Genomic DNA, 13937 nt, shown 5'->3' with positions numbered 1-13937 from the left:
GTTTTTACAGACTCAGGATATTACAGAGACTTTGGTCTTCTTTGGAGCAGAGAATGCAGATAAGCTGCAACAGAAAACACAGCCATAAACTCCTGCAGCAGTAAATATGAGTTCATAAACATGCTATGCATTCAGAACATAAAGTCCCATTGTCCTTTCTGTAGGGTGTTCAAAGAGTTCAACAATTGTTGCGTCATTCCCATCAGATGTCACAATGCCTCGCAGATGTTTCCCAACGGATGAAGAAGCACCACCTTCAGCCCAACCTGTCCCGGACGATGCTTCTCATAAATAAGTTGCTCATAGAATAAGTTGAAACTGAACTAGAAATGTTAGTGTCACAACCTGTCTCACAGTTTAAGCGTGTGATTCAGTAAAGTTCATCCCAGACTGAAATATCTCTATCTCTTCTTCATGAACAGTGATATAATGTTGGTCAGACTTTATGATATAAAGAACATTTTATATATATTTTGGTTTATCAGAATACCTGCAGGACAAAAGATTACCCCATCAGCCTCAGTTGTACTCTGTTTACTGATAATTAGCTCATTGTAGCGTGTTAAACTAAGATGGGGAACAATCTTGTCTGTAGGATGGATTCAGTTGAAGACCAGCAGTCTAACAGCCATGGAGTGTATACAGTGTACTCTATGTCCCATATCCCGTCTTCAATCCTCCCCTGCTTCCTGCTCTGACTCTAACTGGGACCATAATTTACTGAATGTACATTATGCTGCGTTGAAGAGGACTTCAGACTTAAGATATAAACCTTAAAGACGTTAGGTTAATGTTTACTGAGGGAGAAAATCAACTGAGAAGTCCAAGCATTTCCTCATATTTCTGGGATCACAGGATTCGCCCCCTGCTGGTCATTACAAAGAATGTAGTTCTTCTACAGCAGGGGTCACTAACTGGCGGACCGCGGTCCGCAGGGGTCCCAGAAGCCGTCCCATACGGACCTGGACCGACAGCCAAAACAGAGGGTTCTGATATAAAATCTGACGGGGCACTTCTGTTTTAACCGGCGCAGCTTTTGTAGTCTTTACGGTAGTGGTTTACCGGCGGAGGAAACGTATGGACCAATTGCATGCAAGTTAAGCCATCCCACGTGATACTACTCAGCCAATCAAATCTGTGCATTCCAGGTATTAAACACTGCGACAATACAGATCAGACAGATGAGAGAGTTAGAGGCGAGTTACACGTAAAAACCAGGGGTGCATCTCGCTCGGCTGGAGGTGAAGCTTTCAGCAGTGTGTCTGCCCCCTGGTGGCTGGCTGCAGTATAGGTAAAAAAATCCGTCAATCTAACTTTAAAAAATAAATACACATCGAACAAATGTTTCTCTCATCCGTATGCTGTGGTGATATGTAGTTATTATTTGACTGTTTTGTGTCCAAGGCCTCTTTTTTCTGAAAAGTTTCTTCTTCGTTGGTTATTAGAGTTTAAAAAACAGGGTTTTACTTCCTGTTTCCTTTGATTCACAGCCGCCGTAGAGGGAAACTTCAAACACACAGCGTCTTGTGACTGATTCTGATTTAAATTGAACTCCTTATTTTTAAAGAAATGTTATGAAAAATAACAGATCAAATGTTACTAGAATGTAAACTTCTTTCAGGATTTGAATTCATGTTTTTGTTATTTATATATCATATTTTATGTTTTCCTTTTTCATAATTAAATTTCCAGCACAAATGGTCACATAAATATTAACCAGAATTCAGGGAATTAAGAGTTAAATCCTCAAAATGTCCTGGGGGAGGTTCCCCAGACCCCCCTCTGCCTCAATATGTTTAGATGAATCCTAAATTTTGGGTATCAGGTCTGAAAGGGAGGACTATTCTATGTTCCTCGCCCCTACCCCTCGAAGCAGCCAGATCACACCACTGATCATTCTTCTGTTCCATCCTGTGGGATCAATAAGTGGACATGATTAAAGGTGTGATAAAGTCCATGTCATAAAAATCTCTCTCCTGTCAAACACTCAAAGTTGGAAACCCTGTTTTAAATCTTTTTTTCAAAAGTTATTGAATTGTAATGAATTATTTTAAGTTGACGGTCAGGTATTATTAAATGCAGATTCAGTATATCACACTACATAGTTACACATTATGATGTTTCAGACCTTTGCTTCATGAAATTTTCCCTAACTGGACCTCTTGCTATTTTAGTTGAATACCCCTGTTCTTCAGTCTACAGCAGGGGTACTCAAATACAAACCTTAAAGGGCCACAAATATTTTTTTCAATGAGCCAAAGGTCTATTTAATGATGTCGGTCAGACCATATGCAATAATACTGAAATATTCAAAACAAAATGTCCTTTTCGTTCAAAATAACAACAATAGGAACTTCAGTTGTGCTCATAAGTTTAAATACCCTGGCAGAATTTGTGATTTTTTTTTTGGCCATTTTTCAGAGAATATGAAAGATAAGAGATTCCCTTTTTTCCCCCTCATGGTTAGTGGTTGGGTGAAGCAAATTATTATCAAACAACTGTGTTTACTCTTTTTATATCATAATGACATAAACTACCCAAGAAATCATAAATTCTGTCAGGGTATGTAACTTATGAGCACAACTGTAAATGTTGTTTTTGTGTCATAGATGTCGAGTCCTGCTTGCAGCTTGATATGATGATTTCAGTGCATTTATTTTGTAGTTTTTACCTCTGAATTTTGAGGAAATGTCTCTTCAAAGTTCCTCTGCTTCGTCTGATAATGCTGTTTCAAACTGGAAATCTTCATCACAGCTATAGTCTCCTGGCATATTAAGCACATGGGTCTTGTGCTGGTTGGAGGGTGAGTGACTGCAAAAGTTTCACCGTCCATTTTTCTTTGAGCTGTAAACCTGGAACACCGTTTTCGTGCATTCTCGGGTCCTACAGCGGGCAAAGTGCCAATATGTGAACTGCTCCATAAACTAAAGTGAAAGTTAAAAATTGCACTCGCAGCATTGGACTCTAAGTGACCCAGTAACAGCCTGTCTGCGTATCGTTGACATGGAGACAAGACCCGGCCAAAAACACAGAGTGAAGGAATAACAGTTCGGGGGCCACAAATATTGAGGACCTCTGGTCTACAGGGTGACTGACCTGAGAGGTGTTGGAACATACAGTAAGTTGTGGCAGCAGAAGATGGAGAAACACACTGAAGCAACAACAGTCACGGACAACATTTTGACTTGTTGAAATTGATTTATTAATTATTTATTTATTTTTCAATCTCTAAGATCAATCAACCTTTATTTATATCGCGCCAAATCACAACAAACGTTATCTAAAGACGCTTTTACAAACAGAGCAGGTCTAGACCACTCTATGTCAAATTATGAACAGAGACCCAACACCAAGACCGGATCAGACTCAGTCTGACCCCACCTTAATCCACCATGAGCATTGCACCTCGCAGTATTTAGCTAGTTACAGCAGAGAGGACAAACTTCCTTTAACAGGCAGAAACCTCCAGCAGGACCAGACTCATGTTAGACACACATCTGCTGAGACCGTGTTGGAGAGAGGGAGAGAGGGAGATGAAGAGAGAGAGGGAGCGGTGATAGTGATGAGACGAATAGTACAAGGGAGCTCAGGGACTCCAGAAAGGTCTATGGTTAGTAACTTTCAATGGGACAGGAAGAGTTAAAGTGAGTGGCGGGGGGTTGGGGGGGAAGGGGGTGAGATAGGATCCCAGTGTGTCAGTGCGCCAGTTCCCCCAGGAGTCTAGGCCTATAGCAGCATAAGAGACACAAAGCATTTAAAAAAGAAATACAAGAGTTCCAGGAGTAAATATGATTGTTCAGAATACATTTGTTTTAAATCACCATGAAAATAAACTTTATACTTGTTAGAAATATGAAAAACATGAAGCTGATAACTCAATGTAATACAATATAAAGGAAGATATAAAAAAACATGTATGCTCCAAAACAGTTGATTATCATTATTTCAAAGACAGACTGAAAAAAACACAATTGCATTTAACATTTTTTATATTTGAGAAAAATTAAAAACATAAAAAACACTTGTTTGATGTTTAGGCGTCCTGAGCTCTAACAGTTCAAGTTTTAAACTTTGAAGCTGATTTAATCGCTTCATGACATTTTCTTTTTTTTGCTTTCAGCATAAAATGTAATCAAACACTTAATCTACAAAATATGAATCAGCTTTTAATATTTGAAGCATGAACGAAGCTGATTATAGAACATTAGCAGGTCTAGACCTTCTGTTTTCGTAAAGTGTCTCGAGACATTTGTTGTGATTTGGCACCAAACAAATATTAATTGATTGATTACTTTGTATGTACATAATATTTCTTTCAGTTTTTGATCTACACCTAGGCATGCATATCACTGACCCTTTAACAACCAAAAATTATTTAGCAAGTGCCTCTAGGGGGCGTAGCATTCAGTTTATTACATTTGATTAATGTTTTATTTATTTTTTCATTTATTATTTTAATGCTCTTAATTTATCCTTTCCCATTTTCTCTGATGTGATGTTGCCGTCTTCTTAAAACCCTTTTACTGTCCTTTAATGCTTTTTACTTTGTTTATTTATTGATGTTTTTAATTTTAGTTATATATTTATTTATCTATTTATTAATTTTTGAAAAACCTCTTTAACAATGATGTCTTGGTCTCCTATCTAAGCACTTTATTCTTTTTAATTAGGGCCCAAGCACTGACACGCAGTTGAAACCCTCAAGCTTCTTCTTCCACCTACGTGATCGCATTTTTGGAGCTTTTAATATGCGCCAAAACTCATCAAACCTAACACACTCCTCAGTCCTGATGAAAATTTTGAGATTTTGTGTCTTGCAAAAAAATTCTCAAAAATGTGCTTGCTGGCGCCCCCTAAAATTTTCAAAAAGCCCCTCCCCATAGAGTTTTTTTAGCTACATGCATGACATTGTATATTTTACGTTTATTCTTTAAATCTTTTGCATTTTACTTTGTTTTTGCATTGTTAGAATTTCTACTCTCCTCTCGGTCTGTTAAAGGTTCATTTTGTTGTTTGAATCCTACAATGCTTACCATGTACACATTTGTTTTTGAAGGTGCCATACAGATAGTTATAATTATTATTATTATTATTATCATTGAAAAGTAAAGCAAGCTACAAGTACTAAAGTGACCATTTATTCAGTGGCTGTATTGAAATAAAGCAGAAGTACAACCAGGATGCAAACATCCATTATCATCACAAATGAAGTAGGACGACCAACACTGCCTTCAAGTTACACCTCTACCTCAGAGACATTCACTGATTCAAAAACATATTTTCATCTGGTCCGTTAATGGTGAATGATCGATTCACAAGGGTTGGCAAATGGTTAGAAAAAAGATATTGATAGTATCACTTCTTTATGATCATTTATGTCAGAACTTGTGCTGCTTTATCTAAAGAGTCTGTTCCAGAATGTCTGAGGTTGTGATGTGTGTTCAGTGTTTCTCTGTAGAGGACTCTCCCCTCTCTCTACTCTGGCCATGTAATCTGCGTTTTCCCTCATATCTGTCAGGGACTCAACTCGGTTCTTCCAGCCTGGTTTGCCCTCATTTTTCTCTCCCTCAATGAGCAGGTCGATGTACTCTGGGGTAGAGAGAGGATTTGGTCTCAGTGCGATCTCTTTAAGTCTGTTCAGACACTTAACAGAGTCCTTCATCAGTTTCTCCACCTCAGTCTGCACAGCATCATATTCAGCCTTCAGTTTTCTGATCACTGCTTCAACACCTGATTTGCCATCTTTAGCTATGTCGTACTTTTTCTTCATCCCTGCATGGGTTTGTTTTTCTGTTACTTCCTTATACTCCCATTTGTACTTCTGATTAAAATGGACACTCCAGATACATTTCCCTGGACACACCCTACACTTTCCGTCTGATCCTATTGCACAACAATTTATTTTGTCTCTGTCATTTCCATAGGGACAGTTATCATGGCAGGTGTAATGACACTGCTGACAGTTGGTGAGATAAACTCCAGAACCAGAAATATCTACCTGCTGAGGCTTCTTGACTTTGATTTCAAACTCAAAGTTCTCATTTCTGCTGATCTCTGCCTCATGCTTTTTCAGTTTCTCAGCTGTCTCTTTTATCTCCTCGAGCTTGGCTAACCCATTTTTAACTTGGATCTGTAGACCTTCAACTGAAACTTCCAGCTGCTTTCTTTCTCTGAGGACCTCCTTCATCATGGTCAAGCTTTTGGTTTCAGTGAGATTCAGAGCGTTGAAGAACCTCATCATGCTTTTTGTCCCCATGTTCCAAAACATCTCATCAAAGCTTCCATCCTCCTCATCTCCACTCATGCTGTCTGCTGCAGCTGATTTGTTGTTTGCATATAATGCTGAATTATTGAATTTGAAGTGAACCGGCTTCTCGTCTCCTGTTTTTGGACAGGGGACATCTGCAGCATTGATCGCCTCAAGAACTGGTGGACACTGGCCGTCTGCGAATGTCACCAGAATCCTGATGTTTTCTGCGATGTCTTTTCCAAAGATTGAGAGCACTGAATCAAACACATATCTCTGTGTTGGTGTGAGTCGAGCTAAAGAGGCCTGAGCTACAAACCCCACAGCATCAATATCTCGGACACCGTGGTCAGAAGAAAGTAGATTACGCAGCTGTTCTACGATCTCTCTGTCTCTCTCTATGCCTCTTGTATTTCCAAAGCCTGGAGTGTCAACGATGGTCACTGAGTAATCTATGTTAAAGACTTCCTGGTGGTTGATTTTGTACACAGTGACCTCAGAGGTCTGGCTTTCAGCTTGTGATTTTGTTTGCTCCTCGTCGATCAGTTTGAATCTGAAATTGTCCGTCCAGTTCACTCCAAGGATGAAGTTCATCATTCCATTGATCAGAGTAGATTTTCCTGATCCGGTCGCTCCCAGAAGCATTATCGTGCAGTTCGGCTTCATGCTTTCTTTACCAAAACTGAACCACCGACATCCTTTCATGTTCAAAACTTCTTCCTCCAGAGGCAGCTGGTAAACTGAGGGTGATGCAGAACTGACCTTTTGGCTTTTCATTTTGAGTTCATCTTTAAGAGTTTGTTTTGTTGTGCAAACATTCACAGTGATACTTTCCTTGCTTTTGCCTGCTGCACCACAATCACAGATGACCCTGACAACATATTCTGTCTCTGACTCAAGTCCTGAAATGATCCCCGTCTCAGCTCCTGTCATAATTTTTTTCCACTGGAGATCCTCCTCTTTCACCTCGTTGTCTGTTCTCTCGTCTGTTTTGGCGTGCTCTACGATGTAGCTCAGAACGTGGACATCTTGTCCGAGCTCAGCAGGCTTCTCCCAGCTCACTGATATCTCACTTGAGTTTGGATCAACTTCAGGTTTTCCAGGAGGGCTGCAAGGTAAGGTTTGAAGGGGACCACTGACTTGATTGGCTGGTCCAAGACCGACTGAGGTCACTGCTCTGCACCTGAACATGTACTCTGTGTTTGGACTCAGATCACCCACCGTCACTTCTCCAGCTTTGGATGCGGTCTGTTGTTTCCATCCTTCCTCTCCACTGACACAGCGCTCAACAGAGTAGGAGGTGATGTTCTCCAATCCAAACTTTGGGGGATCGATCTTCAGAGTCACACTGTTGTGGTTGATGTCACTTACGGTCACTGATTCAGGCTTTGAAGGAGGCTCAAAGTCCTCAGTGACAGAAAAGCCATCTTGGTAAAGGTAGATGCTGGAACCTTTCTGTGTCTCATTTTTAATTCCAGCAGTCAAGAACCTAACGTTCTTGTTCCCCTGGTTGGCCTCTGCAAAGTCACTGAAGATCTTTGCTTTCTTCCTCATTGAATCTGCCGTTTCTCTTGAAGCATACCACTGTTTGTTCTCCAGGTCCTGAGTACCTGGATCCAGAGGGATTTCTGGTTCTGGTGTTTTTCTTAAGTAGTTTGATAAAGCTGAGAGGTACGGCTCATCACTCCCCAGTGAGGTGAAGACAAAACACACAGCATGTTCTGGTTTTAGACTTTCTTTGTACAGGTGATTTTGAGATGGTACAGTCATGGTGTTTTTCATCGTGTCAGTCAAAGACATTATTGTGTGGATTTCTCTCTCTTTACAATCCATCCACTCATTCAGTTTCTCGTTGTTGAAAGGAGAAGAGTGTATCTTCTTCAGGATCTCTGTGAGTACAGCCTCCTCTTCTCCTCCTCCTCGGATTGATGGAAGAGTCTTTGCCAGTGCTTGCTGGAACTCAAGTTTGAACTGAGAGCACATTTCTTTAAAAGCTTTAACCTTTTTTCCGATCTGTGGGAACTTCTGTACTGTGGTGGTTCTTAAAGCATCGTTGCACCTCATTTCCAGCTCACTGAAGTCCTCCAGGACCCTCTGAGATTCTTTGACTAATCCTAAACTTATCTGACGTACGAGTTTAGCAGCAGAAGAATCTAAAGCTGTCAGCGGCAGCAGCCACACCTTCATTGGTACTGCGTTTTCTCCGTTTGCTCCCAGCAGCTCCGGCAGACTTTTATAAACTTGGATTGCTTCCTGAAAGGATGTCGGCATTTTCTTGAGAGAGAAGTCTCCAAAAAAACTGCAGGAGAACTTGTCAACATTTGCTTTGTCTTTATCTTCCATTTTCAGTGAACCCTCACCGTCTATAGCAAGGCAAGGAATCTTCCTGATCACGACCTTCAAGTTTCCCTCAATGTCTTGATGATCTTCTTCTTGAGAAACCTCACGGTCAAAGACAAAGAAGGCTTGTGCCCCATAAAGAATAGCTGTGACTACATGTGTCGCTATTCCTTTCTCAAAAACATTCTGATGCTTCACATTTCCTGCTCCAAGATGATTCATTGACAGTTCCTGGACCTTTGTGGTAGTTTTGTACTTCAAAGTTACTCTGGCTTGGTTTTTGGAAGTCTTGCTATCATTCAAGTATTTGGCTGATCCATCAACCTCAAAGAGTCCACCTAAGAAGCTTGCCTTCAGTGATGCTTTCACATCCAGTGCTGAAGATTTATCCTCAATTGATTCAGAGGCAACTATCTCAAAATTGTTATAATTCTGTTGCCTTTCATCAATATGTTTTTTCAAGTCGTCATAGTCCCAAAATGTCATTCCTGTCAAAAACAAAGCACAGATCACCTTCAGCTTTCAGGAATAGTTGCACAGAAGAAGCTGTTTGTACTTAAAATATAGCAGATAATATTTGATACAGTTCTAATAAGATCTGAGACGTAAAGATTATTGAATGTCTTTTAAAAAAGAGGTAGTACCTGGCACGAGTGAGTCTTTGCGACAGTCGTACAACATCCCAAGCCTGAAAGGCCGACCAAGTGCTGCCACCTCGATCGTCCCCATCGCTCCAGAGTCCATTGCTCAGTCCGTACTGGACAGAACAGAAAACAGTTTGTTAGAGTGTTTGATATATCACTTGATTTTTCATTTCTTTCTGTAAAATAAAAAAATAAAGTGGTACAACCAATTTGAATTTGTTTTTTTTCATTTGATAATATGAATAACTGCCTATGTGTTTGATGGCGGCACAGTATAAATCCCACAGGACTGCAGAGAGATAAAAAGATTGACACCCACGAGTGACATGTTAGTCACAATGTTCCCACACCCCCCAGGTCTACTTTATCGACCGGCTCTGACCTTTTCCTGCCAGTTGATGGTAGTTTATTTAAATGCTTTTGGTCTGAACTCTCTCCTGGAACCAATTAAGCTTGAGAGACCTAAAGGCCCCTGAGAACTCGGCCCAAAGGTTCACAGGGACACATCAATCCCTCCAACAGGGGGATCTGGCTTCATTTTTATGCAGGTCAAAAACTGACCACCATTTCTCCAGAGTATATCTCTTGTTTGTGGCCATAACTGCCAACTTGTGGATTTACTGTGAGGTAATTTGATGTCTGGTGTCAAAGGTCTAAGTTTTTAGGTTTTATTACTTTTATTGGCTGCTGATTAAAGCTTATCAATCTGTATGAGGCTGAAACCTATTTCACAAAAGGAGCCTGGAGCATTATGTTATCATTCATAACTTTGACCTGAGTGATACTTATAGAGCTATAGTTATTGAAGTGTGCCTTTGCTCTTAAGCAGAAGAGTGTAATTACCTTTAATAAGTAACTAGACAGTTGGAAAACGTATCTGGGGGAACAGATATAAAAGGGGTGTGGAGATCATCCATCTGATAATAAACAGAGTTCTGTTCTCTTTTGTCCTCAGAGTAGAAGTGAGCTGAATTTGGTTTCATGCAGGAAAACAATTCTATGAATACAAGCATTTATACGTACTGGCTTAGAATACCACTAAAAAAAAGTATGTTTATAATGTGTTGATAATGTGAAGTTGACAAGTTTTCTTTTCAACTAAATTGATTATTGCAATTATTTTGATAAAGTTTTTAATTCTTTGTTACTTTCTTAATTAGGAAATTTAAAAGACTGAGCTAACTTTATTTTTTATGTACCTTTGTTAAAGACTTCATTCTAGAAACCTCATAACAACAGGGAGTTTTGTGCCAAATTGTTTATGTCTAAGTCAGTAGCTGGAGTAGTCCTGCTCGACTTGTCAAAATTCTAATTTGTTTGACCACGACTCACTGTTTACTATCCCTTACTTTCCACACAAAGTCTGAGAGTGGATATGAATGAATCCAACATTTATATCAAATGAAACCCCAGCAGGTGTTAAAAGTATTTAAGAAGTTTAACCATTCAAATCAGATTTTTTTAATGCCCAGAACAAGGAGGTTTAATAAGGTTTGGGTCATTAGTTCCAGGAGAAACTTCTTACTGGAGAAAGTTATACATGTCATTATTTTCTAACTGCAGTAGAACATCAACTCTGCATGGAATTAACATTAGGGAACACTTTTTTCTAGTACCTTTCCTACCTTATAAGCAGCATTCAACATTGACTGGCTGAGCTCCAAAGGGTGCGTTCAGCTCTGACAACAGCTCGACAAACGTGAACTTATGGCAAAGTCACATTTAACCTGCAGTGAATAAAAGAGAAGACACACTTTATGGATGCATGTTTAAAACTCATCAGGCTTTAACCCGCAACTCATTGTATTTCTTTAAATTTACCAATTAAAAAAAAAACGTATATCAATTAATAGTATATTTTCACTAACTTAGATCATTCTTGTTTTCGCTGTTCTAAGAAAAGTGAATGTTCTGCCTTCTTTTGAAATATAAAACAAGATTGGAGTACTTACAGTTGTGTACAGGTGTGTGATCCTCTGAGGCGTTTTCTGGTTTCTGCTATTTCATAGTGTCGGAGGTACAAAGTCCTCCTGATCTGTATTCATTGCCACGGCGAGTAGCACAGGAGAAGTGAGCCGATTTCTCAGAAAGGGTGTGACCGGACAGAAAGCCCAATCTTCATCTGCTCAAAGAATTCATAAAAATAACATTTTCATTCTGCCTCACATTTTGGCAAAGAACTCCTACAATTTTCAAAACCCTTCATTCAAATATTAAAATATTTAGCACAATTATTGCAATGGCATTTACACTTTACAAACTATTGAACACGTTCCAGGAAAAATCAACAAAACGTCAACATTTTCAACTTTTCAAATCCAGTTAAAGGTTTTTGAAAAATTTAATCTAGTTAGAATTAAAATGGGAGTCAAGTAGTAAACTCTTAAACCCTCACTTCATATTTTACCTTGCCTGCATAAGAAACTACAACAAACTTCACATATTGACAGCACTGAGGACTGATTTAGATATTTCAGTCTGACGTTGAAGATAAGAAGATGAGAGAGCAAGTCTTGACGCTGTGTTTTTTCTTATCTGTTCTTTCATTTTCAAACAGCTGAGTTTTAGTCGTTGTTTGATCTGAGTAAAATATGATAATCAGCTGACAGTAGACTCGTTCATGTTAGCAGATAGTCTTGAGTTGTTCACACAGCCCTTTCACGTGAAGTGTTGCATCTGTGGTCAAGTTTACAGAGGGGGGAGAAGACATCTATAATCTTCATTGCATTTTTGGTGTCATTGTTTGTGCCCCAGATTGAGTTATTGTTTACATTGACATCATTAAACTTTTGAAAATATCATAATATGTATTTATTTTTCACTTCTCCCGTTATCCTTCCAGCAGGAACATCCTCTCTGTCAGCTCTGTGCTGCTGCTGTTAGGAATAATCCTGTACAATGACTCCCTCTAGTGGCCGATACAACACACTGCATCAAACACACAACCTCCTCTATGAAAACTCAAAGAATCAACCTTTTGAATTCCATCCTGCAATGTTTTATTGAACGGAGTTATATGTCAGAATGTCTGGAGACTTTTTGTGAGGTTGAAGTTTTTAAATTAAACGCAGAGATGAGGGGAGAGGTCAGACATGTTGGAGGCCAAAGTGTGATGTTAAGGACCCCTTTAAGAGGATAGAAATGGATTAAAAGTTTACCTTTCACAGTCATTTTTTATGTTTCATAGTTTGGTTTTCTATTTTTTGGGTGTTTGTTGGAAAAAGGTTTTTGGGGCTTTCATTTTGAATGTGGGTTCTGCCACTTACCTACCATTACCAGATATAAATAGACACAGCGGTAGGTGGGCACTTATCTTGTACAATGAAGAACAGTCGTGAAGGTGTTTTGTTAAGGGTTACACGTTTGTTTCTGTTTTTGTCTCATAAAGCTCTAACGGTGTGTTGGTGAATTTGTTGGAGCAGCTGAAGGAAATAAATAAATAATTAGATACATCTGTTTTGAGAGTGTAATGATTGAGCTGGCTGTTAGAGAAAATAAAGACACTTCTTACAAAAGAAGCGTTTGAAGTTAATCTACTGCTCTTTTTTTTCTTTAGTTGTGAAGTTTTAAGTCAAGAAAGGAATTCAAACACTGGACTAACTTTCCTAACAACAGTTGAAGAGAGCGATCTATGGGAGACATTTTTTAACAGTGTGGTAAACAGTCCTCATTCTCCTTCTCTAATGAGTTTATGATCTCAATCTTTAGTTTCAAGTATTCTTTTTTGATATTGGAATATTAAATATCTTTGGCTATCGATGACAGTAAGCCACACAGAGGCTTCCCTCTGGCTTCCTTCAGCGGTATGAACCTGAAACAGAAACTGATGTTCTTGTGATGTTCTTGTAATTAACAGGTCTTCAGTTTGCTGAAATAACAACATCATGATGCAGATTAGTCCAAAGTCCAAAGTCAAGCTTTGTCAGGTCTGTCCTCAAGAGGAGAAGAAAACTACGTCTACAATGTTTGTTTGTTGAATGGAGGTCTATGAAAGAGGATTAGAGACACTGATGTTTCTTTAGCTCTGACCTTCTTCATGGAATGTTCCATTTGTTCTCAGAATTCTGACATCATTAAAGACAGAATTCTGACATCATCAAAGACAGAACTCTGACATCATCAAAGACAGAATTCTGACATCATCAAAGACAGAATTCTGACATCATCAAAGACAGAATTCTGACATCATCAAAGACAGAATTCTGACATCATCAAAGACAGAATTTTGGAATTCTGACATCATCAAAGACAGAATTCTGACATCATCAAAGACAGAACTCTGACATCATCAAAGACAGAATTCTGGAATTCTGACATCATCAAAGACAGAATTCTGGAATTCTGACATCATCAAAGACAGAATTCTGTCTTTGATGTCAGAATTCTAGAACACCTGCTGTTGCTCTCCATACAGACTGTTTCTCCTGCTGACACCTGATTGGTGGACACTACTCAGACAACAGACAGAGACCAGAACACTTCTCCTTCTGGGCTCCTTCATGGGGTCTACGTTTCAATGGAGAATCTGTGATTAGAGGTAACAGCTGATGTCATCTTTTTATCACTACTTTATTTAGATTATTTCTAATGTTTTTGAATTAATATTTATTTTCTGCTTTCCCATTTTTGTTGTCTCTACAGAGAGTGATGAGGCGATGCCACATGGTGCCTTTCTAACACACACTCCCTGAAGAGAGTGTGTGTGT

At 39.2% G+C, this 13937-nt stretch overlaps 1 protein-coding gene across 4 annotated transcripts in view; it reads right to left on the bottom strand.

Annotated features, from left to right (window-relative positions):
- LOC117809022 overlaps window positions 1-13937 on the bottom strand; it is a 33511-nt gene that overhangs the window by 13683 nt on the left and 5891 nt on the right. Inside the window, exons 4-7 of one of the 4 annotated variants that reach the window (XM_034678692.1) lie at window positions 11184-11353; window positions 10848-10958; window positions 9232-9344; window positions 5117-9075 (exon numbers count right to left, since the gene is read on the bottom strand). The exons of 2 other annotated variants lie outside the window; for them this stretch is intronic. In XM_034678692.1, coding sequence (XP_034534583.1) covers window positions 5396-9075; window positions 9232-9331 — 3780 coding nt within the window. In that variant the 5' untranslated portion in view covers window positions 9332-9344; window positions 10848-10958; window positions 11184-11353 and the 3' untranslated portion in view covers window positions 5117-5395. Of the gene's footprint in view, window positions 1-5116; window positions 9076-9231; window positions 9345-10847; window positions 10959-11183; window positions 11354-13937 lie in introns of those variants that run through there. One more of the 4 variants, XM_034678693.1, reaches the window with a different exon arrangement.

The sequence above is a fragment of the Notolabrus celidotus genome, unplaced genomic scaffold (assembly GCF_009762535.1).
Source record: "Notolabrus celidotus isolate fNotCel1 unplaced genomic scaffold, fNotCel1.pri scaffold_205_arrow_ctg1, whole genome shotgun sequence".
NCBI lineage: Eukaryota > Metazoa > Chordata > Actinopteri > Labriformes > Labridae > Notolabrus > Notolabrus celidotus.
Note: the sequence above shows the minus strand (reverse complement) of the source record. Positions and strands in the feature narration are given on the sequence as shown.